This window comes from Gobio gobio (assembly GCF_949357685.1).
Source record: "Gobio gobio genome assembly, chromosome: 19".
NCBI classification, from domain to species: Eukaryota; Metazoa; Chordata; class Actinopteri; order Cypriniformes; family Gobionidae; genus Gobio; species Gobio gobio.
Genome location: NC_137112.1, coordinates 13069820 through 13096879, shown reverse-complemented (window position 1 = coordinate 13096879; position 27060 = coordinate 13069820). Strand labels below are relative to the sequence as shown.

The window sequence follows — 27060 nt, the reverse complement described above, 5'->3', positions numbered from 1 at the left end:
TGACAGACAGGGGCGTTGAGAAACCGGACCTTGTCGGAATCACGCATGTCTGCCAGGTTCAGCCACAGGTGGCGTTCCTGGACCACTAGTGTGGACATCGCCCGACCCAGGGAGCGTGCAGTGACTTTCGTCGCCCGGAGAGCGAGGTCAGTCGCCGCACGCAGTTCCTGCATAACACCCTGGTCGGAACTACCCTCGTGCAATTGCTTTAGCGCCTTGGCCTGGTGGACCTGCAGGAGCGCCATAGCATGCAGAGATGATGCGGCTTCCCCGCAGGTGGTGTAAGCCCTGCCCGTGAGACCGGACGAGAACTTACACGCCCGGGAGGGGAGACGCGGGGCACCCCGCCAGTCCGCAGCGGTCTTGGGACACAGTTGCATCGCCACAGACCGCTCGACTGAGGGGATTCCCACGTAGCCCTTAGCCGCACCACCATCGAGAGTAGTGAGGACGGAGGAGTCAGTAGACCGTGAGCGAGCGTTGTAAGGCGCTACCCACGATTTCGTGATCTCCTGATGCACTTCCGGGAAGAAAGGAACCGGGGCGGGGCGCTGAGAACCAGCACGGGCCGTCCCGAGAAACCAATCGTCCAACCGCGAGGGTTCGGGACACGGTGGAGGGTTCCACTCGAGCCCGACACTCGCGGCGGCCCGGGAAAGCATAGCCGTAAGCTCTGGGTCGGACTCGGGCAACGCTGTCACACCCGAAGGGGGCAGCGCAGCCGAATCTTCATCCTCAGAGCCCATTAGCTCGTCCCCCGATGCTGCAATCGACAGCATGTCCTCAGCCGGAGCCCCAAAAGAAACGCCTGGGACCTCCCGGGGGAGGCCAGCGCGCTCTTCTGGAAGCTCCACCGGCGCAGCGGAGGGGGGAGGGGCCCGAGGAGCCGTTTGACCCGTCGGGGAAGCCCTCACAGTAACCCTCAGGTCCCCACCAAGGCCATCAGCCAAAGTAGCAGCCCTCTGCTTTGCAGCGGGAGGACCACTAGATCGGGGGATGCGCAATGGTGCTCCGCCTCTTTCGAGGTAATGGAGTCTGGACCGTAAAACTGCGATGGTCATGTTCCCGCAATGGGAACATGAGTCATTCACGAACGCAGCCTCAGCGTGCTGAACGCCCAAACACGTGAGACAACGAACGTGACCGTCAGCTGGGGACAGATATCGACCGCATCCAGAAACACACGGTTTGAATGACATCTTGAAAAAGACGCAGGGTCAAACCGTGTTGCTCTTTTAGAAAGGAAACTGCTCTTTTAACGTGCTGAAGCACTCAGGGAGATGACCGCGGCACCACACAGTACAAAGGTGCAAGCCTGTGTGTGCACTCAGAAATAGGAAACGCCCAGCGAACCAACAGCTGATCTCCGTCTGAAGCGGCACTCGCTGACGCACTGTCACACCCGCACTGGAAGCAGATCCTCTCACGAGACTCGTCAAAACACTCTTCGTAGAAACAGGAAACATTCACTGTTCGGCTCCGAAGTAGAAAGCAATGATCAAGCATTCCACTTCCTTATTTATACCCGCGCTGCGGGGCGGTGCGTGGAATGCGTGGATCGCATGCCAATCTCCATTGGCTCGTTTTTAATACACTCGAAGTAGATTGGTCTCTGAGATCAGATCCCAATTCGTCGGTCAGTTCCGACGTACGTCGAACGTGACCGACTGAAAGGGAACCAGTAGTTCTGTGTGAAATTAGACATTACGCACCCCCATATTGCCAAAATGGTATGATCCTCATTTCATAACACCCGCGAAGATTCGACTGTGAGATCGGTGGTCGAATCAGGCTCCGCATATCGATGCATCGAATCTTCGACTATTCGGGGTCACCCCTACTGTGTACAGGATTTTCCAAACTCAAAGGAATTTGTAGTTTTTTAATCCAATATAAGCCGAGGCTCGTAAACATACTTGATTATTTCACCACACTCGTCTAAATAGTGACTGTGACGCTGCAGTGTGCACTGTATGTAATTCACACATTTATGCCAAAATTCTTAATTAATATTCAAAACAGTTGCATTGACAACGCATTACTGTTTAAGATTAATTAAATGTCATTAAATTCCTTTGAGGCAGTTACCGCGCATTCATTCATCTTTTTAATTTTAATCATGCTCTCACAAAAATGAACCATTTTACTACAAAAAAAGCATGATTACTGTAGTTTAACCATGGAATTTGTAGTAAAACTTTGGTAATACAAATGGTAATAAATCCACAAAAAAACTTGGTTACTATATTTTTGCAATAATAAAACCATGGTTATTTTTCGTAAGGGTGTTTATCAGTCAAATGCAAATTCACCAGGTATGGAATATGATCAGTAAGAGAAAAACACTGTTAATGTTGGGAAGTACATGTATTTATTTTTCAGAATGCTCATTTGGAAGGGAACGTTTCAGCAGGCTGGAGATATGAGATGTAAACGTCCTCACGAACGCACTGCAGCGTATTATTTTAAAAGAAGGCCCTTCATCCAACCGTTTCAGCTTTCCTCTATTCTTTTAGTGTCAGGAAATGGTGAAATCTGGAGGTAAGGGTGTCGTTGTGTAGAATTAGAGCAGCCGGATCGCTGCAGTAACACCGGCGAGAGGATTCAGACTTTAGTTTTGATTTTGTTGCGATGAGACCGGAAGTAGCGATACACTGCTTAATCCCTGACTTCTGTCTGGTCTTTGCTCCCTATGTATTCCGTTGTGGATTATTGGATTAAAGACTTTCTTTGTTTGAGATCTTCGTTGTGCACTTTATTAATAAAACCACCTTTAAAAATTGTAAGCAGACAGACAATTGACTAAACTTATGGAACCCTCTACAATGCGAGCAAATCACTCGCATATGTGACCAAATTTCACACTAGGCGACTAAAAAGTGTCTTTAATTAGCCAATGGCAAGTAAATTGTATGATTTCAGTCACCTATGATTGAACTAGAGGCAAAAAATACATTTGGCGCAGATATAATTGTAAATAATTGCTTAGTATTTTGAAAACAAAAGCCTATTGTTCACAGTGCACATGGAAAGGAAAAAAGAATTAACAAAACTTCATGGTCATGGAAGTAAGAAAATCCGATAGTCACTACAAAGTATAGTAACGTGATAAAGTAATGTGATCAATGCCATTTACTATTTGTTTAATTATTTGTTTACTATTTCTATGCAGATTCAGATAATTCTCGTATAAATTCCCCCCTCTCATTACAATAAAAAACAAAGGGCCCTATTTTAATGATTTTTCCGAGCACATGGTCTGAGTGTCCAAATCCCCTTTTGCTATCTTATCGACGGGAAAAACGGTCTGCGCGCCTAGCGCATGGTCCAAAAGGGTTGTACCTTTTCTCTTAATGAGTCATGGGTGTGTTTTGGGCTTAACATGCAATAAACCAATCAGAGTATCATCTCCCATTCCCTTTAAAAGCCAGTTGCGCTCACGCCATGGCAGATTCACCTATAGGCGCATATTACTAACACACCCTTTAAATAACACCAAAAATACTGCGCTATTGACTTAAGACCGGGTTTTTGTTGGTCAATGGTGCAGTCGTTTTCAGTTCCTTAAAATAGCAACGCTCCAACAATGCTCCTGAACACACCTGGTTTTCAGACCAGACGCCCATGAGTGAACAGATGCGTCAGTGCATTTGCTATTTAAACAACGTGGAGCTGGACATGAAAATGATAACTGCGTCAGGCTGAAACTAGCAAAAAAACACTTGTGTCACGCCTGGCGTCACTTTGCGCCGGGAGTATGATAGGGCCCAAAATATCGCAGTGCCAGTTTTTTTCCAATATCGTGCAGCCTTACTTGTACACATTTCATTAGTTTAATTTCATACAGAAATGTATTTAAAGTATTTCTTGTTCTTTGTTTTATATTTCTGTAAGAATGTATATGCTATTTTTGTAAGTTAATGCTCTGCTCCTTTTTATCTTTATGGATTATCATTGAGATTCTTAAATATTTTCATTTATCATGTTTTTTTATCAACAGTTTTATTGTTCTACTGCATCTATCTTTGTGAGAAAATTCTCATGAAATCCAGATAGAGCAAGAATATTGCTTTAAAATACCAAGGATTGATTTATTAATCTCTTCATTTTAAAATCATTACTCCTCAGCCAGTTGTCGTCACCAAAATAGCATATTTAAACAGTGAAAATGTCAACACACACTTCAAGAATTGAACACTGAAACAATGATATATTTCTTTTTTTTTTAAATAAAACATATATAGGCTATTGCACATATTATTCTGTATTTAAATAATGTTAATGTTGCACTGTAGTTCATTCACTGCAAAGTACAAAAATGACAATGATCAACCGTTTAATTTAAGCAACTTAATTGCTACAGTTTACAGACAATGTATGCCTTGCATTGCTATTAATTCTGCAGCTAGTTTGCACGAGTCTCAGGTCTGTTGTGTATGACTGCGGCTAAAGCAGAGACGGTAGGACAGGCCAGGGCATCCTCTCATCTCATAACACACACTCGTTCGTTCTCACATGCTACGCCACATTCCTCCAGCTGCAGAGTGACATCAGACTCCAGCGCCTCACTCTCGCTGTCTGTCTCGCGTCTCCATTACCGTGTGTAACGTAAAACAGCGTTCAGACGAGGAAACCTGATGATGTGTTACATTAACCTAGTTCTGCCCAGCAAGCGTCTCTTAACTTCCCTTTGTCTACATTTTCAGCCCTTCCAAAAATGTCTTAATACATTTTCGGTAACACTTTACAATACCGTCTCAACTGTTAACATTACTTAATATGAAGGAACAATGAGCAATATACACTCACCTAAAGGATTATTAGGAACACCATACTAATACTGTGTTTTACCCCCTTTCGCCTTCAGAACTGCCTTAATTCTACATGCCATTGATTCAACAAGGTGCTGAACTCATTCTTTAGAAATGTTGGCCCATATTGATAGGATAGCATCTTGCAGTTGATGGAGATTTGTGGGATGCACATCCAGGGCACGAAGCTCCCGTTCCACCACATCCCAAAGATGCTCTATTGGGTTGAGATCTGGTGACTGTGGGGGCCATTTTAGTACAGTGAACTCATTTTCATGTTCAAGAAACCAATTTGAAATGATTCGAGATTTGTGACATGGTGCATTATCCTGCTGGTAGTAGCCATCAGAGGATGGGAACATGGTGGTCATAAAGGGATAGACATGGTCAGAAACAATGCTCAGGTAGGCTGTGGCATTTAAACGATGCCCAATTGGCACTAAGGGGCCTAAAGTATGCCAAGAAAACATCCCCCACACCATTACAGAACCACCACCAGCCTGCACAGTGGTAACAAGGCATGATGGATCCATGTTCTCATTCTGTTTACGCCAAATTCTGACTCTACCATCTGAAAGTCTCAACAGAAATCGAGACTCATCAGACCAGGCAACATTTTTCCACTCTTCAACTGTCCAATTTTGGTGAGCTTGTGCAAATTGTAGCCTCTTTTTCCTATTTGTAGTGGAGATGAGTGGATTATTACATAATCATCAAGTGTTCTAAAATAGAAGCAAATAACGTGTGAAAGTATACATTTAATATACATATGTGTCTGATTTCAATGCTATGGCCTTTGTGTAGATATTTAAATATGGCCATCTTTAAGCATGACTGTTTGGATCTCATAAATGTATTGTTCATTGTTAATTTCAACATTTACTAATACATTTTAACATTTCAAAATTGTCTCTTACATTAGTTAATGCACTATGAATTAACATGAATGATAAAGGTATAATTCAATTTTTTTTATATTTAAAACTTACAATAAACATTTTGTCCTTTTTTAATTCAAAGAAATCAGGGGAGTCTCAAGAGAAGCAGGTTATCCTGGTATATTTTCCTGTTGATATGAAAAATCGGGTAGATTTAGCAATATAGCGGCTGAATTGTGCATATGATGTATATTACGATCTTATCATGAATATGCCTTTCTCCACTGACGTTCTGAGAGCGTTTCTAAGGATACTGACTGATACTGAAGGCAGACTGGGACGGGAACATGGTTTGTGTAACATTAGCAACACACTATTAGTCTGATAACATAGTCAAACAAAAGGCTAATATTAATGACCGTTATGTGTCTGACGTTGTAGAGAGTGATACATAAAACGTATTACCATTCTGATACATCTTGTAATTCACTCTTCCTCTTCTTCTTCTGAATCAGTTTCTGGTTCCATCATATATGGCTGAATTAAACCAGCATTTCCACTTGCCATCATGCAGCGTTTACTACAGTAAAATTGAGCGAGTGGATCAGGTAATCCGAGCTGGGGTTACATTCAAGCTATTTTAACTCATGAAGAATTTTTTCCCCACAGGAAAAATGTTTAAATATGCAATTTTAGTGATCAAAGATCAGTTTTAAGGGAAACAAATGATTGGGGTAATTTAAGGCAGCATATTTGCTCAGTTAAACTACATTACGCAATATTTTGCAGCAAACTTAAACAGTATGTGTTTGTGAAAGACTACAGTACATATTTAGCATGTTTTTACATTTGTTGTAGTGTTCACAATTTAAATAGACGTGGTGTAGATAAAGAAATTTCACAGCAACTGCAACATTTCTTAAAATTTTAAATCAGCTGACACATTCTGAGGAAGGCTGAGGGCCGAAATGCATCAGTGTGCAGTTTTCTTGCAAAAAAAAAAAAAAAACACGGAAAACAAATCGCTCGGAAACCTGCCACCATTCAAGAATTCATTAGCACAGAGAGAGACCCAGTAGAATTAGGATTTCTGGGAAATGTAGTTTTGAGTAACGTCATGGTAATTCAAAACCTTCAGCCATCTGGTTCTATAATCGCCTCCCACTCACAAAGAGCCTTTCTCATCCCTCGGCTAGTGTTTATTTTGTGTTCTCTCTTTTGTTTACTCTTATGGCACAGGTACAGGAACGAGAGATCGGGTCAGAAAGACAGAGCAAAGAGAGATGGTTGAGATATGTCTGGAATTCTCCATATGTGCACTTAACCTGTGCATGAACTCTGGGATACGGCCAAATGTTTTTCAGCTAGTCATGGGAGTAACGTTCTCACCGCTAAGTTCACTTTAGCCATAGTGTTGTGAAATGTTCCTCAGGAATATAGCTATGGTGAGAAACCTATTTAAAGGTTCCATAAAATCATCAAATAATGTTTAACATAGGCTATATTTATGTCACTGTGTTTACCAGTTTGAAAATGTATATCTGAATATAACAAAAGTGTCAAATTCTGAACATGTTTGTAAGGTTATTAAGCAGTAGGAAAAGTAGCCCTAATAAGCTGAACCCATTTGTTTCAAATACAACAAAGACAGAAACAATGAAAGCAATTAGGTTAACAGCAAATGCTTGTTACTAGTATTATTTGAAGACAATGTTCAGTTCTCGAGTTATTTGAGCGTGTTTCTGCTCTAAAGCTCAGAGCGAAACACTGCTGTTGCCTTTAAAAAGACAGAATTGTAGTAATATGGTGATGAAACTGGCTGTTCCCTATCAGTCAGTCACTCCCAGTTACATCAGTGACTAACAGAATGGGGGACGTAGTGTCTCCTTCCTTCAGGGAACAAGGGTTACATACGTAACCGGGATGATATTGATAAGAACTATATATATATATACAGGGCTCGAAATTAACGCTTGCCCTAGACAAGTGGATTTTTTGAAGGGTCAAGTGAAAGAGAATTTTACTTGCCCGACCGGACAAGTAGCCTGATAAAACGTCATTAACAAAAAATAACTAGGGAATCACCAAAATGCAAGAATGATTCTGCATTCATCAGTGTAAGTGGCGATCGATAGTGGATAATAATATATAATGTATAAACAACTGACGGTAATAACGTTGCGCTGCGCAGCCACTAACAAATGTGCAGCTCACACAGAGAAAGTCAGTTAACACACTGCCGTAAAAATGTTTATTTATATTTATAACATATGATACAGTTGCAACGTCACATTACCAAGAGTGCTGTTTTCCTGAATAACATCACGACTGAAAATGACACTGATTTCATATGACAGCAGGCACGTGCAGAGGGGGGGGCTTTGGGTGCTCGAGCCCCTGCCCTTTTTCAAAATGAATCAAAAGTGCCCCTCTCAGACAAATATCAATGATAATATCGTGGTCAACAAAACTAAATAAATGTGATTATTATAACATGACAATGTATACAATAGTAACGAACGGCTCAAAAGTCGGACAATTTCTGTTGAGGCGTTGCCATAACGCGTTGCTATGGATCGCGTGCGTTTTGATTGACAGCTGATTTTCCTCTTTTCGGAAGCGGCTCTCGAGCCAAATATGGTCCTTTCAGAGAGTGTGTGGCCTTACGGGAAAAAAAGTAAACCAATATTTTTTTTCATCCATAATCAGAGCTAATGTGTTGATTTAATTACAAATCTATATATTATAAATTTTAAAGTATTACACAATTCACCACTGCCCGTTTGTCATGTATATACACCAACCAATCGTGATCTGGCAAAGCAAGTTCAAATTCCATTGGGCGATGTGAAGTGGAGCAGTAATTTTCTGTTCTTATTCATAAATCGGTTGAAAATTACATGGACAGACGAACTAACGTTTGAACTAAATGAATTTTAACAGACAACAAACAAATCCCTGCACAAAACCACAGCAGCAGCAGCAGCAAACGTCGCATTAATGGTAAGTGTTAAATTCACTTGTATTTATGTATATTGATACACCATTTACCATTTCATGAAACTATCAAAGTTAACAAAAACCAAGTGCCACCGGCATACAGGCCTATTACGTGAAGATACGTGAAAGGACTTTATTATATTACCATTTTTGAATATTATGCAGCATTATGAAAGTCTCTTATGTTCATCAAGCCTGCATTTATTTGATAAAAAACAGCAATATTGTGAAATATTATTAAAATAATGTTTTTCTATTTTAAAATAATTTAAAATATAATTTATTCCTGTGATCACAGCTGTATTTTCAGCATCATTACTCCACTCTTCAGTGTCACATGATCATTCAGAAATCATTCTAATATGAGGATTTAATGTCAATGATTGAAACTGTGATACTATTTTCAAGATTCTTTGATTAATAAAAAGTTAAAAAGAACATAATGTAATAAAATCTCACAATATTAGGCTACTGTTTTTTTCTGTATTTTTGATTAAATAAATGCAGGCTTGATGAGCATAAGGATATATATATATATATATATATATATATATATATATATATATATATATATATATATATATATATATATATATATATATATATATATATATATATATATATATATATATATATATATTTACATATTGCCCCTTTTTTACATTTGAGCCCCTGCCCCTGAAGAACTCTCTGCACGGCCCTGTATGACAGTTCCATAAACAATTATTAACATTAAGTCACTTACATTTTAGATGCAATATTGAGTGTTTTTGTTCTTTTTCAGCAGCGAAAATAGTTCCAAACAAAGATCACAGCAGAACGCGTCACCGCAGCAGCGTGTTAGTGAATGATTCAGCATTTTGAATGAATCGATCAAAGAGGAAGTAAACTCAGTTGGGGACACAACATTTTCTACATTTTTCAACTAAATATCGAAATAAATCTAATTATTAAACTAAATTAACCATATAAACTAAATTACTGATCTAATTACTGTTGTATAAAATTAATAAAATTATGCTGCATTATTTTCCTGTTTAACACTGTAAAGCTCCTTTGAAACAATCTGCATTGTTAAAAGCGCTATATAAATAAAGTTGACTTGACTTGACTTGACAAAGATTCAATGACCTATTCGTAAACGACTGCCTCCATCTTGAATTAATCAGCTGTTTGAACGAATCGACTCAATGACTCACTCATTCAGACGGTCACCTGCCGCCACCTACTGGCGTTTTAGTTTCATGTTTAAACATTCTTTCCAACTTTTCCTATTCGTATATTCAAAAAATATTTAAAACAATCTCAGAACATTATTTAATGCAGTTGTAATTTTTCAGTGTAAATTATTTAATTTCATTGGTAACAGCCCCATAGTATGCGCTATGTGTTTTCTTCTCATTTCATTTATTGATAAAATTTAAGAATATAAAAGGAAAGCTGAAGCATAGCCTGTATTTAATAAGATTAGGGGGAAAATGCCCTTTATAAAAGGTAAAAATATCACAAATATGCAGATTTAAATATGTCAACGCTGATTGAACACTGGTGAGAATATTGCTTCAGAATAAATTTTATTTACAACACAAAAAAAAAAAAATCTAATTTATATGTAAATATATATATATATGTGTGTGTGTTTTTTTCTCTCTCTCTCTCTCTTTTGGAAAGTCATGGAAATGCAATAGTGAATTTTCTTATTTTGTTGTTTGAGCAAGTGGGAATGCAAAAATAATATTTGCTTCGGTCTCACATGTACCTCTATTTATCCTGCTAGTTAACTTCCACGTTCCAAACCTGAAAATGTGAAAAGGGTTCGTATAAATCCCCTCACGCACATGCCAAATGAAGAATGATGGGCTTTAATGTAACCTGAGCGCTTTACATTTAAAAGTTCACAACAGTTACATTCAAAACGAATCATTTAGTTCATGGCATTCAACCATTCAACGCATACAATGCATAACATAAAAGATCAATGAGAAACAAGGCATACTCTATCTGCGCCGCGAGTACTGTAAAGGTTATATGGGTCCACGAGACCACCGAGGCTCGCAGTCAGTGTGAGGAACACCAGCGGCTGGTGCAGGGCATGTGGCATGAGGTCTGCCTCCGGTTCTTCTGGACAAAGTTTGATGAGCTGCTACAGAGGGTGGGATTGCCAATTGCAAAGCAAACTAATGTCGTGCCATTTCTTAAGTCAGACAGCTGGCACTCTTGTGTGCAGTGAGAAACCTGACGGAATATAACAAGTTTAATTCTATTTGGAGAATTGTGATAGATGAGATTATTCTATCATTCATGTCGACATGTTTCAATATCTACACTACCATTGGTAGTTGCTGCTGAAAATTGCTGATCATTTGCATAAAGATAAACTTTGTTGTGTCGTTAGACACGCCCACATTGTGTCATCCAATGGCCACACGCCACAAACAAAAAACACTGTGCGGTGTATCATGTTGTGGTGTAAACATGGCTAAACTGAAATTTGAATGACTTTCCCGGCATTCACAAAATTTTCCGGCTTTCCCTGTTTTCACAGTTATACGGTGAGGGGCGCTATTACACATCTTCTAAAAGAGTACAGAATCTCCTGATCAAAACACAGACAAAGAAGAAGCAGAAACAAGCAATTGCATATGTAAAATAACGCAATCATCAACATTAAACAGCATATAAATCCAAACTGCCTAATGTTACTGAATGAAATGTCGACCCAGGACGAGCTACAGGACTGTGAAGCTTTGATGGACTCGATTGACTCCATCTGTGTTTTGATCATCGTTCTGAATCAGTCTTTGACAAAAGGCGATTTTCTCAGCTTTTTGAAAATGCTGGTGATGGCTTATCTGGCGGGGAAAGAGTTAATAAAGCTTAAAGACCAACTGAAATGCCTTGAAACGTGCAGCAATGAGCTGAAGTAATTTACCTATACCCTATATAGTGCACTGTCTGAAACTCTTCCCTATCCCTATATAGTGCACTGTCTGATCGTTCCCTATCCCCTATAGTGCACTGTCTGAATCGTTCCCTATCCCTATATAGTGCACTGTCTGAATCGTTCCCTATCCTTTATATAGTGCACTGTCTGATCGCTCCCTATCCCCTATATAGCGCAGTCTGAATCATTCCCTATTCCCTATATAGTGCACTGTCTGAATCGTTCCCTATCCTTTATATAGTGCACTGTCTGATCGCTCCCTATCCCCTATATAGTGCACTGTCTGAATCCCTCCCTATCCCCTATATAGTGCACTGTCTGATCGCTCCCTATCCCCTATATAGTGCACTGTCTGAATCCCTCCCTATCCCCTATATAGTGCACTGTCTGCATCGTTCTCTATCTTTATATAGTGCACTGTCTGATCGCTCCCTATCCCCTATATAGTGCACTGTCTGATCATTCCATATCCCCTATATAGTGCACTGTCTGATCATTCCCTATCCCCTATAGTGCACTGTCTGAATCGTTCCCTATCCCTATATAGTGCACTGTCTGAATCATTCACTATCCTTTATATAGTGCACTGTCTGATCGCTCCCTATCCCCTATATAGTGCACTGTCTGAATCACTCCCTATCCCCTATTATTGTTGCAGGTGACTTTAATCATTCAAACTTAAAGTCAGTGCTACCCAAGTTTCACCAGCATGTTTCCTGCCACACCAGAGGAAACAAAACCTTTGACCATGTTTACACAAACATGGCTGGCGCTTACGTTGTGACACCCCTCCCCCACCTGGGACAGTCAGATCACCTTTCTTTGTTCCTCATCCCCAAATATGCACCCCTCATCAACCGTGTGAAGCCATCAGTGAAGACCATCAAGGTGTGGCCTGCGGGGGTTGATTCCACACTCCAGAAAAGGTTTCTACACACAGACTGGAGTGTGTTTGCTTCTCAAGCCACCAGTGGCGCTCACACGGACATTGACTCCTACACCTCCTCTGTATTGGATCATATCAATACCACCATTGACAGTGTTACAACCCAGAAACAGATCACCACATACCCAAATCAGAAGCCATGGATGAACAGGGAAGTGCGACTCCTGCTGAAGTCACGCAATACTGCCTTCAGATCAGGAGATGCACAAGCCTGCAGTACGTCCAGGGCAAACCTGAAGAGGGGCATCAAACAGGCCAAGCACTGCTACAAGCTAAAGATAGAGGGTCACTTTTCCAACTCTGACCCCCGACGCATGTGGCAGGGCATTCAGGCCATCAGTGACTACAAACCCCCCCACTCCACCCCCGCAGCCACTGATGTCAACTTCCTGAACGAGCTAAATTACTTTTATGCTCGCTTTGAAAGAGACAACAGAGAAACTGCCACCAAGCTCAAACCCTCAGCTGACCCACCTATCACACTCTCCACCACAGATGTCTGCAAGGCACTGAGCCGGATCAGCGCGCACAAGGCTGCTGGACCAGACAACATCCCTGGTCGTGTTCTCAGGGCATGTGCGGAGCAGCTCGCTGAGGTTTTTACAGACATTTTCAACCTGTCTCTTGCCCAAGCAGCTGTACCTTCATGCTTTAAACGCACTTCCATTGTGCCAGTGCCAAAACACTCTAACCCGAGGTGCCCTAATGACTACCGCCCTGTAGCACTCACACCCATCGTCATGAAGTGCTTTGAGCGGCTGGTCCTGGAACACCTAAAAGACTCTCTACCATCCACATTGGACTCACACCAGTTTGCCTACCGCAGCAATAGGAGCACAGAGGATGCCATTTCCATGGCACTGCACTCTGTGCTCACTCACCTGGACAATAAAAACATTTACGCACGCATGCTGTATGTTGACTTCAGCTCAGCATTCAACACTGTCATCCCAACCAAGTTAATAGCCAAACTTGGAGACCTGGGCATCAATACCTCAATGTGTAACTGGATTTTGGACTTCCTAACTGACAGACCCCAGAATGTTCGTTCAGGATTCACCTGCTCCACATCCATCACTCTTAACACTGGTGTACCACAGGGCTGTGTGCTAAGCCCGTTTCTCTACTCCCTCTTCACCGCCGACTGCAAGCCTGTGTATGGATCTAATTCCATCGTCAAGTTTGCGGACGACACAACGGTGATTGGTCTCATCAGCAACAACGATGAGACTGCCTATAGGGAGGAGATCCAGCACCTGGCCACATGGTGCACTGAAAATAACCTGCTCCTCAACACCACCAAAACGAAGGAGCTCATCGTGGACTTCAGGAAGGAGTCAAGAGGCACACACGACACCATCCACATCAATGGAATGGCTGTTGAACGTGTCTCCAGTTTCAAGTTCCTGGGGATCCACATCTCGGCGGACATGTCGTGGACGACCAACACCTCCAGCCTGGTCAAGAAGGCTCACCAGCGCCTCTTCTTCCTGAGGACACTGAGGAAGAATCAGCTCTCCTCGGCTATCCAGGTGAACTTCTATCGCTGCGCAATAGAAAGCATCCTGACCAACTGTGTGGCAGTATGGTATGGGAGCTGCTCTGTTGCGGAGCGCAAGGCACTACAGCGGGTGGTGAAAACTGCCCAGCGCATCACAGGGACTCCACTACCTGCCATCGAACACATCCAGAGGAAACGCTGTCTGCATCGAGCTCGCAGCATCCTCAAGGACTCCTCTCACCCAGCCCACAGACTGTTTTCTCTCCTGCCCTCCGGCAGGCGTTTCAGGATCCACCGGACCAGGACCAGCAGACTAAAGAACATTTTTTTCCCCAGAGCTGTCTCTTTACTGAACTCAAACCCCCGCTGATCCACTTCCCTCATATACTGCATACTCTCCTACCTCACATCCGCCTTCACTTATTTGTTATTTGCACTACCGACTGTTTTTTACAGTAACAACTGTTTACTTATGCATTTTGCACTACCATACCTTAACTGGATTATGCTCATTTGCACTGCCGACTGTTATTTACTGTACCTGCTGTTTACATTTGTATTTTGCACCGTACTTCTAACTGTAATATGCAATCACTTCCACTGCACTTTTACACTTTTTTTCGGATAGCTTCTGTCCATAATTTATTGCACTACCTTAATCCACTGCCATATTCCTCATTTTAGCCTAACATATCATTGTATACCTCTATCTGTAAAATTCTGTTTATAGTAATAGCCATCTGTATATTATATTATATTCATAGTACATATCCACCTGTAAATTCTGTTTATAGTAATAACCATCTGTATATTATTCACTGTACATATTCACCTGTAAATTCTGTTTATAGTAATAACCATCTCTCTATTTATAGATATATTTATATATATATTCAGTACATATCCATATCCATGTCCTGCACTTATGCAAACGTTGTATATCCTGCACTTGCTGCTATTGCACTTCTGGTTAGACCTAAACTGCATTTCGTTGCCTTGTACTTGTACTTGTGTAATGACAATAAAGTTGAATCTAATCTATAGTGCACTGTCTGAATCGTTCCCTATCCCCTATATAGTGCACTGTGTGAATCATTCCCTATTCCCTATATAGTGCACTGTCTGGATCGCTCCCTATCCTTTATATAGTGCACTGTCTGGATCGTTCCCTATCCCCTATATAGTGCACTGTCTGATCGTTCCCAATCCCCTATATAGTGCACTGTCTGAATCGTTCCCTATTTCCTATATAGTGCACTGTCTGGATCGCTCCCTATCCTTTATATAGTGCACTGTCTGAATCGTTCCTTATCCCCTATATAGTGCAGTCTGAATCGTTCCCTATTCCCTATATAGTGCAATGTCTGAATCGTTCCCTATTCCCTATATAGTGCACTGTCTGATCGCTCCCTATCCCCTATATAGCGCAGTCTGAATCATTCCCTATTCCCTATATAGTGCACTGTCTGAATCGTTCCCTATACCCTACATCAGGGTTATTCAAATCTTGCCCTGGAGGGCCAATGCGCTGCAGAGTTTAGCTCCAACCCTAATCAAACACACCTGAACATGCTAATCAATGTCTTCAGGTTCATTAGAAAATCACAGGTAGGTGAGTTTGATAGGGTTGGAGCTAAACTCTGAAGTGAACGATTTCAGCCGCAGCTTCAGCGTCTGTTTATAATATAGGGGGCGGGGCTTCAGATTCTAGAGAGCATTTGATTGGACAGAAAATCTGATGAGAAGCTGAAGTGCAGTGATGTCATCAAAATCATTGATCCATATTGGCAGAAGTGAGAGACTGTAAGTTTTGTTTCACGGACAAAGCAAGCAGAATTTAATTTCACTTTCATTTTTCAAATTACAATCAGTTTCCCGAGTCTTTATCTGTGACGTTGTGTAATGGGTGTGACTATGAGCGACACACATTCGCTGTCACTGTGTCATGAGCCATACACCGATTAGCAGTGACTGTCAAGCGCTTGTGACTGCAAACATTCCAGACACTTGCACGGCTCTCATCAAACCGTTTCTGAAATCAATCATGTCGCAGGCGTTCTACACCAATGTCATGGGTTTGACTCCCAGACACATAAAAATGAATAGCCAAAATGCTACACATGTTTGGATTAAAGCTGCTGCCAAATGTAATGTAAAACTCTTGGTGTAAAGCATTTTTAAAGCTACTAATTATTTAATTTATTATAAATTAACATCCCCAATTATAGGTTCAGATATTAAATTATAATTTCTATCTGCCTACATGATGCCACCTCAATAGCCTACATATAACTGTTGTTCATACGTTATATATGTGACCCTGGAGCACAAAACCAGTCGTAAGTCTCACGGATATATTTGTGGAAATGGCCAATAATACATGGTATGGGTCAAAATTATCAATTTCTCTTTTATGCCATAAATCATTAGGATAATAAGTAAAGATGTTCCATGAAGATATTTTGTAAATATCCTACCGTAAATATATATAAAAATGTATTATTAGTAGTAATATGCATTGACTTCATTTGGACAACTCAATTTATAGGTTATTTTGCACCCTCAGATTTTCAAATAGTTGTATCTCAGCCAAATATGGTCCTATCCTAACAAGCCACACATCAATGAGAAGCTTATTTATTCAGCTTTCAGATGTATACATCTCCTTTTTTTTTTTTTTTTAATGACCCTTATGACTGGTCCAGGGTCACATGGATATCATTGATTGTATTATGTGTGACATTCAGAAAATGTCGCATTTGATAAGTCCAACTCTTAAGTTCAGGGAAACAATGGAACATTCACATCCTGAATTATGTAACTATTTAACCCCATCTACAGCTACTAAGCGACGCTCACATAATAAACAACACGAACGCGCGCTTCGTTTAATATAAATGTAACCAATACGGTATGCTGCGTCGCGGGCTTGAAGGCTTGCGTCGCTGATAGCGATCTAGCTTTGTTGCTCGTCGAGGTTACTTTGGTCCTTTAACAAACATGGACGGTCACAAGAGGCGTAAACAGAGTTCTGAGTTCGCTGAACTGAAACTTTTTCCCCCAGTTTATTACTCTACAACGCAACAGTCGAGCGCGTCACGGTGGGTTTTTCGAGGGGTGGGGCGTTGTGTTTTCCCACCGCTGAAAACTTGCAAACAGAAACATCAAAGCATCCGCATCCCTCTTTTGATACGATACAGAACATGTCGATTTGTCACCTTTGAATGCTTCATATCTATCACTATCTTCCTTTTTCTATCCTTTATTCGCTGTCATTTTTCATTAATTGACTTCCAAAGTTCGATGGTGCTGAAACTTCGATGTGTGTATTAATGTTTTATAACGACTTGAACGTTGACGAATGTAGCTATTATTACCAGAAACTTATGAAAGCCGCTATTCCCAAGAAAACCAAGCAGACCCCGAGCCGTCTGTATCCAGCTCGAGAGACAATGATCCCACAGAAAGCTGAAGTTGATTTGTCAAGGACACTGCAGCTCACATTTGGGCATAGAAAGCCACTGCCTTTGGAAAGCAGCAGTCAAATACACAGAAAAGTCCGTGTGCGTTACCTTTTTGCTGTTTCTGCTGTTGTATCCGTTGTAGGGGTTGATTCCCGTCCTTGGCGGTACGGAGAGCAGCATTTTTTCTCAGCGCGGTGTCCGGAGCGGTGAGGCTGACGTCAGTGAGAGGAAGTTCAGGCGGGATCGAGTCCCGCCGTCGCCAGGACTGAAGCCGCTGCTGCTGCCGCTGCTGCGCCTCTGTAACCCCGCCCGGGTCCTAGCGCCACAGCCACAACCACCATAGCACACACAACCCTGCAAACGCTGTAGGAAATGTGACAAAGTGCATCTGTATCCCCCTGAGGGTAACACTTTATAATAACTGCATACTAGGAATCATTGGTTAAGCATTAGTAAATAGTTAATTCATCATTTACAAAGCATTAACAGACATAATGTATACTTAATTCTTTATTTATTTATAAGCATATATATAATGTGTTTAATAATTGTATTTTCATACTTTATTAATGATCCATTGCTAAATTAAATATTACATTATTTACAAAGCAGTTATTTAGGAGTTGTCAGTGGTTCATAAGATCATTTAGAATGTGTAAGTAAATGATTAACAAACATTGTACATTTATATCTTATTATTTAGACTCATTAATAAATGCTTTATTAACATTATTCCTACTGTAATTCATGATTAATTCAGGTATTTGTAAAGCATTTAGTCCTAGTTTTCAGTTAAAGGCACAATATGTACGATTTTTGTAATAAAATATCCAAAAACCACTTGCACAGTGTATATCTCGCGCAGTTGTGTACTTACATTATCCCAATCATATTTTAAATTATGGCTTAAATTATAATTAAGATTTTAAATTATGACATCCCTTGTCATTGTCACCTATTAATTATGTAATATATTACAGGCCGAAGTGGTGGCAAGCAGGCTTTGTGACAAACGGAGAAATAAAACAAGGATCAATATCGGCGTGGTGTTTTCAAGATGGAGAGAGCTTCGCGACAAACTTGGACTTGACAGAGACTCCGCTCTCACATGACAGGTAAGGAAATATTTACTGTACATAATTCTGTGTGGGTTATGCTGATGAAATTACACATAGGCCTACAGTTATATTGCACTTTTTTGTATTTAAGTAACACTTTTTTATCAAGTCTATGGCAGTGAAATAAATACAGTATGTGGTGCACAAAAATATTTAGCCATTACTTGCAAATACTGTGGGTTCTTTCAAATGTACTTTTAGTACGATTATTTTAAGCCTGTAAAACTGCGCAGCATTAACGCATTGACATAAATACTGTGATCAAACGTACAGGTAATACAAAAACTAATTCATTACATCATCCGTGAACATGATCTGTAAAAATCCATACATATCTGGATTAGACATGTGCCGGTAAACGGTAATACGATATACCGCAATAATGAACATGCACTATATTGTTATCGTGGGCACTTCAAAATACCGTGAATAATTATTTATTACGAATTATTCAGATTTTTAGAATGTATTTTAAGAATACTTTACCCATCAACCGTTTAAAATGAACAACGCGTCAAAGAGGAACGCGCACTGATGTAAACAGACCGTTCATGAGCCGAGCACATGGCGGAACGCGTGAAGACGCACTGAAGTGCACATTCACTTTCAGACAGCAGAGGGCGCTGACGGAACAGCAGAAATACAGCCGTTTCCCCAGTAACCACAATCCGGTGCTCGTCATCACATAACCTAATACTTAAAGACTTAAAGTCATTTTCAAACTTAATTTTTTTTTTTAAGTTTTAAATTACATGCCCTAGATATTGTTTGAATATGTTCTGACTGTTGTTCAATCACACACTTTAAAATATGGCTCCATTATTTAACATTAGTTCATTCATTAACAAACTGACAATGAAAAATACTTCTAAAGCATGTATTAATCTTAGTTAAATGTACATTTCAGCATTTAATAACACATTATTAAAATCAAAAGTTGTAACTGTATTATTTAATGGACCTGAGCTTACACTAACAGTTGCTTTTTTAAACTAACATTATCAAAGAAGAAAAACTTCTGTAAAAATGTAGATATTCGCTCTGTGTTAATGTTAATGCATTAACTGGCGAGACATTATTGTAAAGTGTTACCTATTGTTCTTTATAATTCTTTAGCACTTTAATCTGTTTCAAATATTTGTTTACTTTATACATTTTTGTGTATTGCTTTATTGTATTTAAATGTTTGGTTCTTTTGTAATAAGAATTTTTTTAAACCTGTTATAGTATGACAACATTTTTTTTGCAACTTTTTTTTAAATATCGTGATAATACCGTATACCGTGATAAAAGCTTCAGCAATTAATCGCAACATGAAAATTTGATACCGGCACATGCCTAATCTGGATGGTGAAAACGACATCTCTCATCGTTCCGCTCACCTTCAGAGCGTCATCAAGATTCACCTTTGTTTTGAAAATGCGCCCTCTGGTGGCGAAAACGTACATATTGTGCCTTTAACTCTTTTTTTGAGCTCATGAGTACTACTATGCCTGGTGCAGCTTTTACAAAGGAGAATTAAAGGCTCAGTTCTCTTCCAAACAGAAAAAATTATTTAAATACAACAGAGTGATACAACTTGTAAACTGTACAACTTGTAACTTGATTTAAAATGGAAAATAAAAATTCCTGTACACCGCCAGTAAAATGCAGTAAAATTAAACTAAGCCTCTGCAATCTGACATAAAAATACATTTCTGTAAAGTGTAAACATTGCTGAATAAATATTTACCAGTGCCAACACTGGATTACAGGACTGCCAAAATACAATTTGTATAAAACAATAATAATATAGTAAAATATTTCAGAGTGAAAACTACCGTACTAAATTTCAAACGTTCGAGAACAGAAGAAAACTGAGCCTTTAAATCTCTTACGAGGCATAAACCGTCCTCACTTTAGATGAGCTCACAGAAAGAGTTAAACTGACAACTAATGTTTCATAACTACCTGAATTACTCATGAGTTACAGTAGGAATACATGTTAATAAAGCATTTAGTAATAAGTCTAATAATAAGATGTATAAATGTGCATTTAAATAGTTTATTAATCATTTACTTACACTTTCTAAATGATGAACCGCGGACGACGAGTCCTAAATAACTGGTTTGTAAATAATTAATAAAGTATGAAAATACAATATAAAGAATAAAGCATTTATAGCTGTATTTATAAACTGCTTATTAATGTCTATAAATGCTTTATAAATGATGAGTTAACTATTTACTAATGCTTAACTAATGATTCATAGCATGCAGTTACTATGAATTATGAATTTAGTATGTCATTACATTGTTTAGACTTTAGAGCATGAGAAACAAAGGGGATGAAAATTGTATTCATATGTTATATTATGACCAGTGTAGTGAACACCAGGACTTATAAATAGGCATGAAATGACATGCAAAAACAATGGGATTTTATTTTTATTCACCAATCAATTTTTAGGTTTCAGGATTTTTTTTAACCCAGTTTTGTATAAAGATGTTTCTCAACTATGTTATGAATTGATATACCATTTTACTTGATGCGATATGTGGGTAAAATGCCCATAAATGGCTAGTCCCATTCAATACAATGTATCTGGATCTAATTTGCTTATTAATGTGTTCTTCGGGCAACATGTAATGAAAAAAAGAAGTGCAATAATGGAGTAACAATAATAATATATATCTTATTACACTATTATCTTAGATAATAATATCTAAGGAATATTGATGTGTAATTTCTTTCCCTATTCACTTGTGTTGTCTCCCAGAATGCCTGATAAACATGCTTTAAGTCCTGGTGTCCTCTACAGTTGACATGTATGAAATCAATGCCCTGTTTCGTAACAGAAAGTCATATTTTGATTAGAAACCCCATAACATTTTCTTGAGATGTTGATTTATGATAAACAATTTGAAAATGAGTCTGATTTAAATGATATTGGGTCATATTTCCATAAATGTGATCATTCAGTCGTTTTTAAAGACCAAAAAGTTGTTGTCCTGGTGAAACCTCCAAACATTTGGTATCTCTGAAAGGCCCTGAATGTACTCTTTACATGACACCCAGACATAAAACTGTGACGTGTGTGTTCTCAGAGAAATTCACTAAAATATGATGTCACTACAGAGGAAAAAAGTCTATTCCTGGGTCCCAGGATGCTATTTGCCATTGTATAAAGCCTTTCTGTGGTGAATAATTTATCTAAAGAAAAACTTAATTTTTTGTATCCATCTTAATCCATTTTTATTCAACTTTTATGTCTTAGTCTTACTCGTTTTTATGAAAAGCACTTTAAATTACCAGTGTGTAAGAAACGTGCTATACAAATAAGCTAGACTTCAATGAAATAACCCTTGCCAGATTTTAAAGTAAATCCTTCCAACTTCACATTCATTTTATGCCCAAGTTATGCCTTATAAGGACAACCTGCAAAAAAGCATAAACACAAGGGTGATTCTATAATTGCAGGTACATTTGGTGTCCAAAGTCATCATTTTTTCCTGCTTTTTCTAATGGTTATATTTTAATTATTTGTTATTGTCATGGACAGTGTTGGGGAAAGTTACTTTGAAAATGTATATTGTAATGCATTACAATATTGTGTTAAAAGTAGCTAAGTTACTTAGTTACTTTTTAACTCTCTATGGTACGCTATATGATTTCAATGAGTAAAAAATTATTTGTGGTGTTTTTCCTGGCGTTTTCTTTGGTAATACTTGTGTTCCGCGATGGTACAATGTTGCCTGAGAGCAACAGCTGAATTTGAAATGTTACTTTTTATTAAATATGAAATTTGTAATACATGAAAAACTGGATTCTTTTGACAGTTTTAACACAGTTAACCACCAGATCCTGCTGTCAACCCTCTTGACAGACCCAAAGGGTATCTCAGGAACCAGACTCCAGTGGTTCAAGTCTTACCTGTAGGTCCTTCAGGGTGTTTTGGACAGGTGTCACAACATCTGGGGTTCCTCAGGGCTCAGTGCTGGGAGCGCTTCTTTTCTCATCTACATGTCATCACTTGGATCTGTCTCCGTCATGGCCTGCTATGCTGATGACACAACTCTACCTCTCACTCCAGCCGGGTGATCCGACTGTTGCTGCTCACATCTCAGCCTGCCTGACAGACATTTCTGGCTGGATGAAGGACTGTTTGTGGTCTCAGCCAACCCAGCACTGGTACAAATTGCGGTTTTGGTCTATACGGCTAATTTTGCCCTTCATGACAACTGTGAGGGGGGTGAATTTTTTAATAAAAAACCACTTCGAGTGACAGGTGGATAGCCATTTATCTGCTGTCTGTTAGCCATCGCGTCACTTCAGCTCCGCCCTCGTCCCGCCTTTTGCCCATTTTCTATTATCCGGGAGTGACGCGCGATCAGAGGTGTAAAAAGTACTCAAAAATGTTACTCAAGTGAAAGTACAATTACTGAATGAAATTTTTACTCAAATAAAAGTAAAAGTATCTAGAGATTCTTTTTTGAGCTTTTAATCTCTGAGTAGCATGTTGCATACTGGCATTAGGTAGTAGTCTTACAGTTTGATAATTAAATACCATTAAATTCAAACAGTTCTAAAGCAGGATAAAACCTTGTATGTGGTTCATGTTTTTAGAGTTGTAAAACCTTGGATTTAACTTAAAGGGATCGTTCACCCAAAAATGGAAATTTGATGTTTATCTGCTTATCTCCAGGGCATCCAAGATGTAGGTGTCTTTTTTTCTTTAATAGAACACAAATTAAGATTTTTAACTCCAACAGTTGCAGTCTGTCATTCGTATAATGCATGTGAATGGAAACAAAATCTATGAGTACAAAAAAACATGCACAGACAAATCACGCAGCTCGTGACGACACATTGATGTCCTAAGACACGAAACGATCGGTTTGTGCGAGAAACCGAACAGTATTTGTACATTTTTTACCTCGAATACGTTCTATGTCCGACACCCGTTCAGCGTGCCATCACTTCCGGTAAGTGAGGTCAATGTACACAATCTGGCATAGAGATACGTGCGAGAGATCACTTCCGGCACTCTGTCTGATCATTTGCCAGCAGCCATATCACCCTTTTGCCCAAGACTTGTTTCCCACTGAAGCTAAGCAGGGCTGAGCATGGTCAGTACCCGGATGGGAGACCTCCTGGGAAAACCAGGTGTCTGCTGGTAGATGTGTTAGTGAGGCCAGCAGGGGTCGCTCACTCTGTGGTCTGTATGGGTCCTAACACCCCAGTATATAAACACCTTGTGAACCAAAGTTGAATTATAAGTATATATAAATACTGTTCGGTTTCTCGCACAAACCGATCGTTTCATGTCTTAGGACATCAATGTGTTGTCACGAGCTGCGGAGTTTAATATGGATTTGTCCGTGCAGGTTTTTTTTACTCTCATAGTAGTCATGTACCATTCACATATGCATTATACGACTGATAGACTGCAACGGTTGGAGTTAAAAATCTTCATTTGTGTTCTACTGAAGAAACACCAAGGTGCTTAAGACACCTACATGTAAGCAGATAAACATCACATTTTCATTTTTGGGTGAACTATCCCTTTAAGCAGAAGCTGATTTTCAAAATTGTGAGTGTCAAACGTCTTTTGGGGCTGAAAAGCTATCGTGCAGTGCGGAAAAGCCTCTCACTCTAATTTCCAGAGCTGCGTTTCCCAAAACCATCGTAAGCTTAAGTTGATCGTAGAACAATATCCAACAATGGTCTCTACGATCAACTTAGGCTTACGATGGTTTTGGGAAACGCAGCCCAGGTCAAGGTGCTGCATTGTGGCAATTGATGCGACATGACGTCACTTCCAAAGCACCAATTAACATGTCTGACCAATTTCATGGAATGTGAAAATGAATCTCATTGGCAGAATAAATACATTTCAATTAAACATTTCAATTAAACTGGGCATCAGCGCAATTCAATTGGTTTGGTGATAGCAAGGGAAAATAGAATGAAGTGATCTCCAAAAAAGAAGTACTGTTTGACTGTAAATAACATTGTAAGGAGTAAAAAGAACTTTTTTTTCTTAAAAAATGTAATTAAGTACAAGTAAAAGGATTGATTTTTAATAAAGTAAAGTAAAAATCATAAGTATTCACCGCCTTTGCTCAATACTTGTTGAAGCACCTTTGGCACCAATTACAGCTTCAAGTCTTTTTGAGTATGATACTAAAAGCTTGGCACACCTATTTTTGGGAAGCTTCTCCCATCCTTCTTTGCAGGACCACTCAAGCTCCATCAGGTCGGATGGAGAGCATCGGGGCAAGTGAAGAGCTGTGAATACTTTCCAGATGCACTGTAAATTATATTCAATTCTTGGCCCTTTAAATCTGTGCTCCAAAGCGGTCACAATTCACCAGTGAGAGTACCCCTGATTACCACCAGAGGGCACTCCACCTCGGACAGTCACTCCATCAAGGACTACATTACCCATAATCCTTTGCCCGGACTCATCAGCACTCATTTTAACAAAAAACAAATAAAAAAGGAAAACATGGTAAGGTTATATATTTAATAAAGTTCTGCACACCTCCTGATTATATTGCCTGTGATTGGCATTTGACAGTTTTTGTGCAGTGTGTATTTTTTGCGGAAACCTGAACCAATAGAGACTATCGACTCATTTTAAGGCTATGCCTCAATGAGGTTTTGCAGTTGCTGAATGTATTTGCAAAAACGTGGTAGAATGAGTACAGGGTGACATCTTGAGTTCAATGTTGAAAATCAAAATTGAGGTTGTGTGTTCCTCCCCCTAGCGTTTGTCACTACAGGATTAGCGAGTTTTATCTGTGTCTGTCTTATATTTTTTTCTTTAAAGCTGCAGTCCATAACTTTTTGGGTTTAAAAATGATCCAAAATCTATTTTTGAGCAAGTACATGGTTTTTCAGAGTTAATGATGCTATAATGTCTGCTGAGCAAGCTCAAAATGAGTGCGTGGGAACTCACGACCTCCTCGCAGTGGAGCCGGTGTCTCTCGTTGAAAAAATAAGGCGGTCTCTGCCCCTTCTTAGACCTGAGACCACATTATTTAAAATGACCTCACTGAAACAATTCCTCGCACATTTTTGGCCGGGGGACTAGTTTACCTCAGTGGACCTAAAGAATGCCTACTTCCATATTCAGAGTCTAAAGGCCTGTTCACACCGAGACGATTTTCGCGCGCATTTATCGCCGACGTTTAACGCCTCGTGACTAAACAAAGGGCGCAAATGTGAGTGTGCACACCGGCGCGCAAACAGCAGGCGTAAAAGCGTAATTTAAAAAAAAAGCTCCTCGGGTTAGTTTTTTTATTTTGACGCAGCGCGTTAAAAACTGTCCGACCAATGAGATCAGCGCTTTTGTTCACGTGCCTGGAGCTGCTGAAGTGACAGTAAAACACGATTTGGTGGCGCTCAAGCACAAAACGGTCTTGCCGAGCACACATTGATACGACGAAGAAGTAGTAAGTAGACAAAGAAGAAGATGAGCTGCTAATGCTGCTTGCCAGTTAGCAAAAAGTGTGTGAATGGTTTTGGCCATAGACATAATATATCTGTGGTTTTGGCAAGCACGTAAATACTGTCTCTCTTCTTCTTCTGTGTGACAAGCGAGTGTCAGAAGTGTAAAGTGCCGCAGCACCACCTTGTGTACCGGGAGCGTTATCTACTGAATGTGCACGTTCACTTGGCGCATCGGCAGTGAAAATCGCTTGGGTGTGAACACTCAAGGCGCGCCGAAAAACTTCACGAGAAACGCTGGCGATAAGCGTGCGCGATATTCGTCCCGGTGTGTACAGGCCTTAAGGTACAGCGTATTAATTTACAATCTGGTATGCATGTCACACACTTACGGAATGCGTGGATGCGGTTCTCTCAGTTTGCATGCTGAATTATCTGGATGACTGACAGGCCCTGTTTACACCTGGTATTCAGATGCGTTTTGGTCGATCAGATCACAAGTAGAACAGGAAGGCACATTCCTGTTTACACCGGGCTTTTTAATCTGTCTCTTTTGTCCACTTTCAACCACTTCTGTCCTGATTTATTTGAGGGGAGGGTCTATGGCCGGGGTCTCCAAACTCGGTCCTGGAGGGCCGCTGTCCTGCACAGTTTAGCTCCAACCCCAAATAAACACACCTGAACCAGCTAATTAGTGTCTAACAAGGCCCTAGTTAGACACTGATTAGCTGGTTCAGGCGTGTTTAATTGGAGTTGGAGCTAAACTGTGCAGGACAGCGGCCCTCCAGGACCGAGTTTGGAGACCCCTGGTCTATGGGCTTTTTCATATATTTCGATCTGGATGAAATAAGCTCACGCAAGTTGTTACAGTTTTTACTTTTATGGAATATGTTTTGTTTAGTCATTGAGCATTGAGTTTAGTCATTTTGTTTAGTCATCTTATATCAAATTTTTATAACCTAT

General features: G+C 39.9%; 1 protein-coding gene across 1 annotated transcript in view; it reads right to left on the bottom strand.

Moving 5' to 3' along the window:
• The window catches only part of rbms2a (RNA binding motif, single stranded interacting protein 2a), a 96908-nt gene extending 78978 nt beyond the window's left edge, over nucleotides 1-17930 (bottom strand). The window contains exon 1 of the mRNA XM_079844473.1: nucleotides 17653-17930. Coding sequence (XP_079700599.1) covers nucleotides 17653-17724 — 72 coding nt within the window. The 5' untranslated portion in view covers nucleotides 17725-17930. The remainder of the gene's footprint in view (nucleotides 1-17652) is intronic.
• Nucleotides 17931-27060: the final 9130 nt, after the last annotated feature.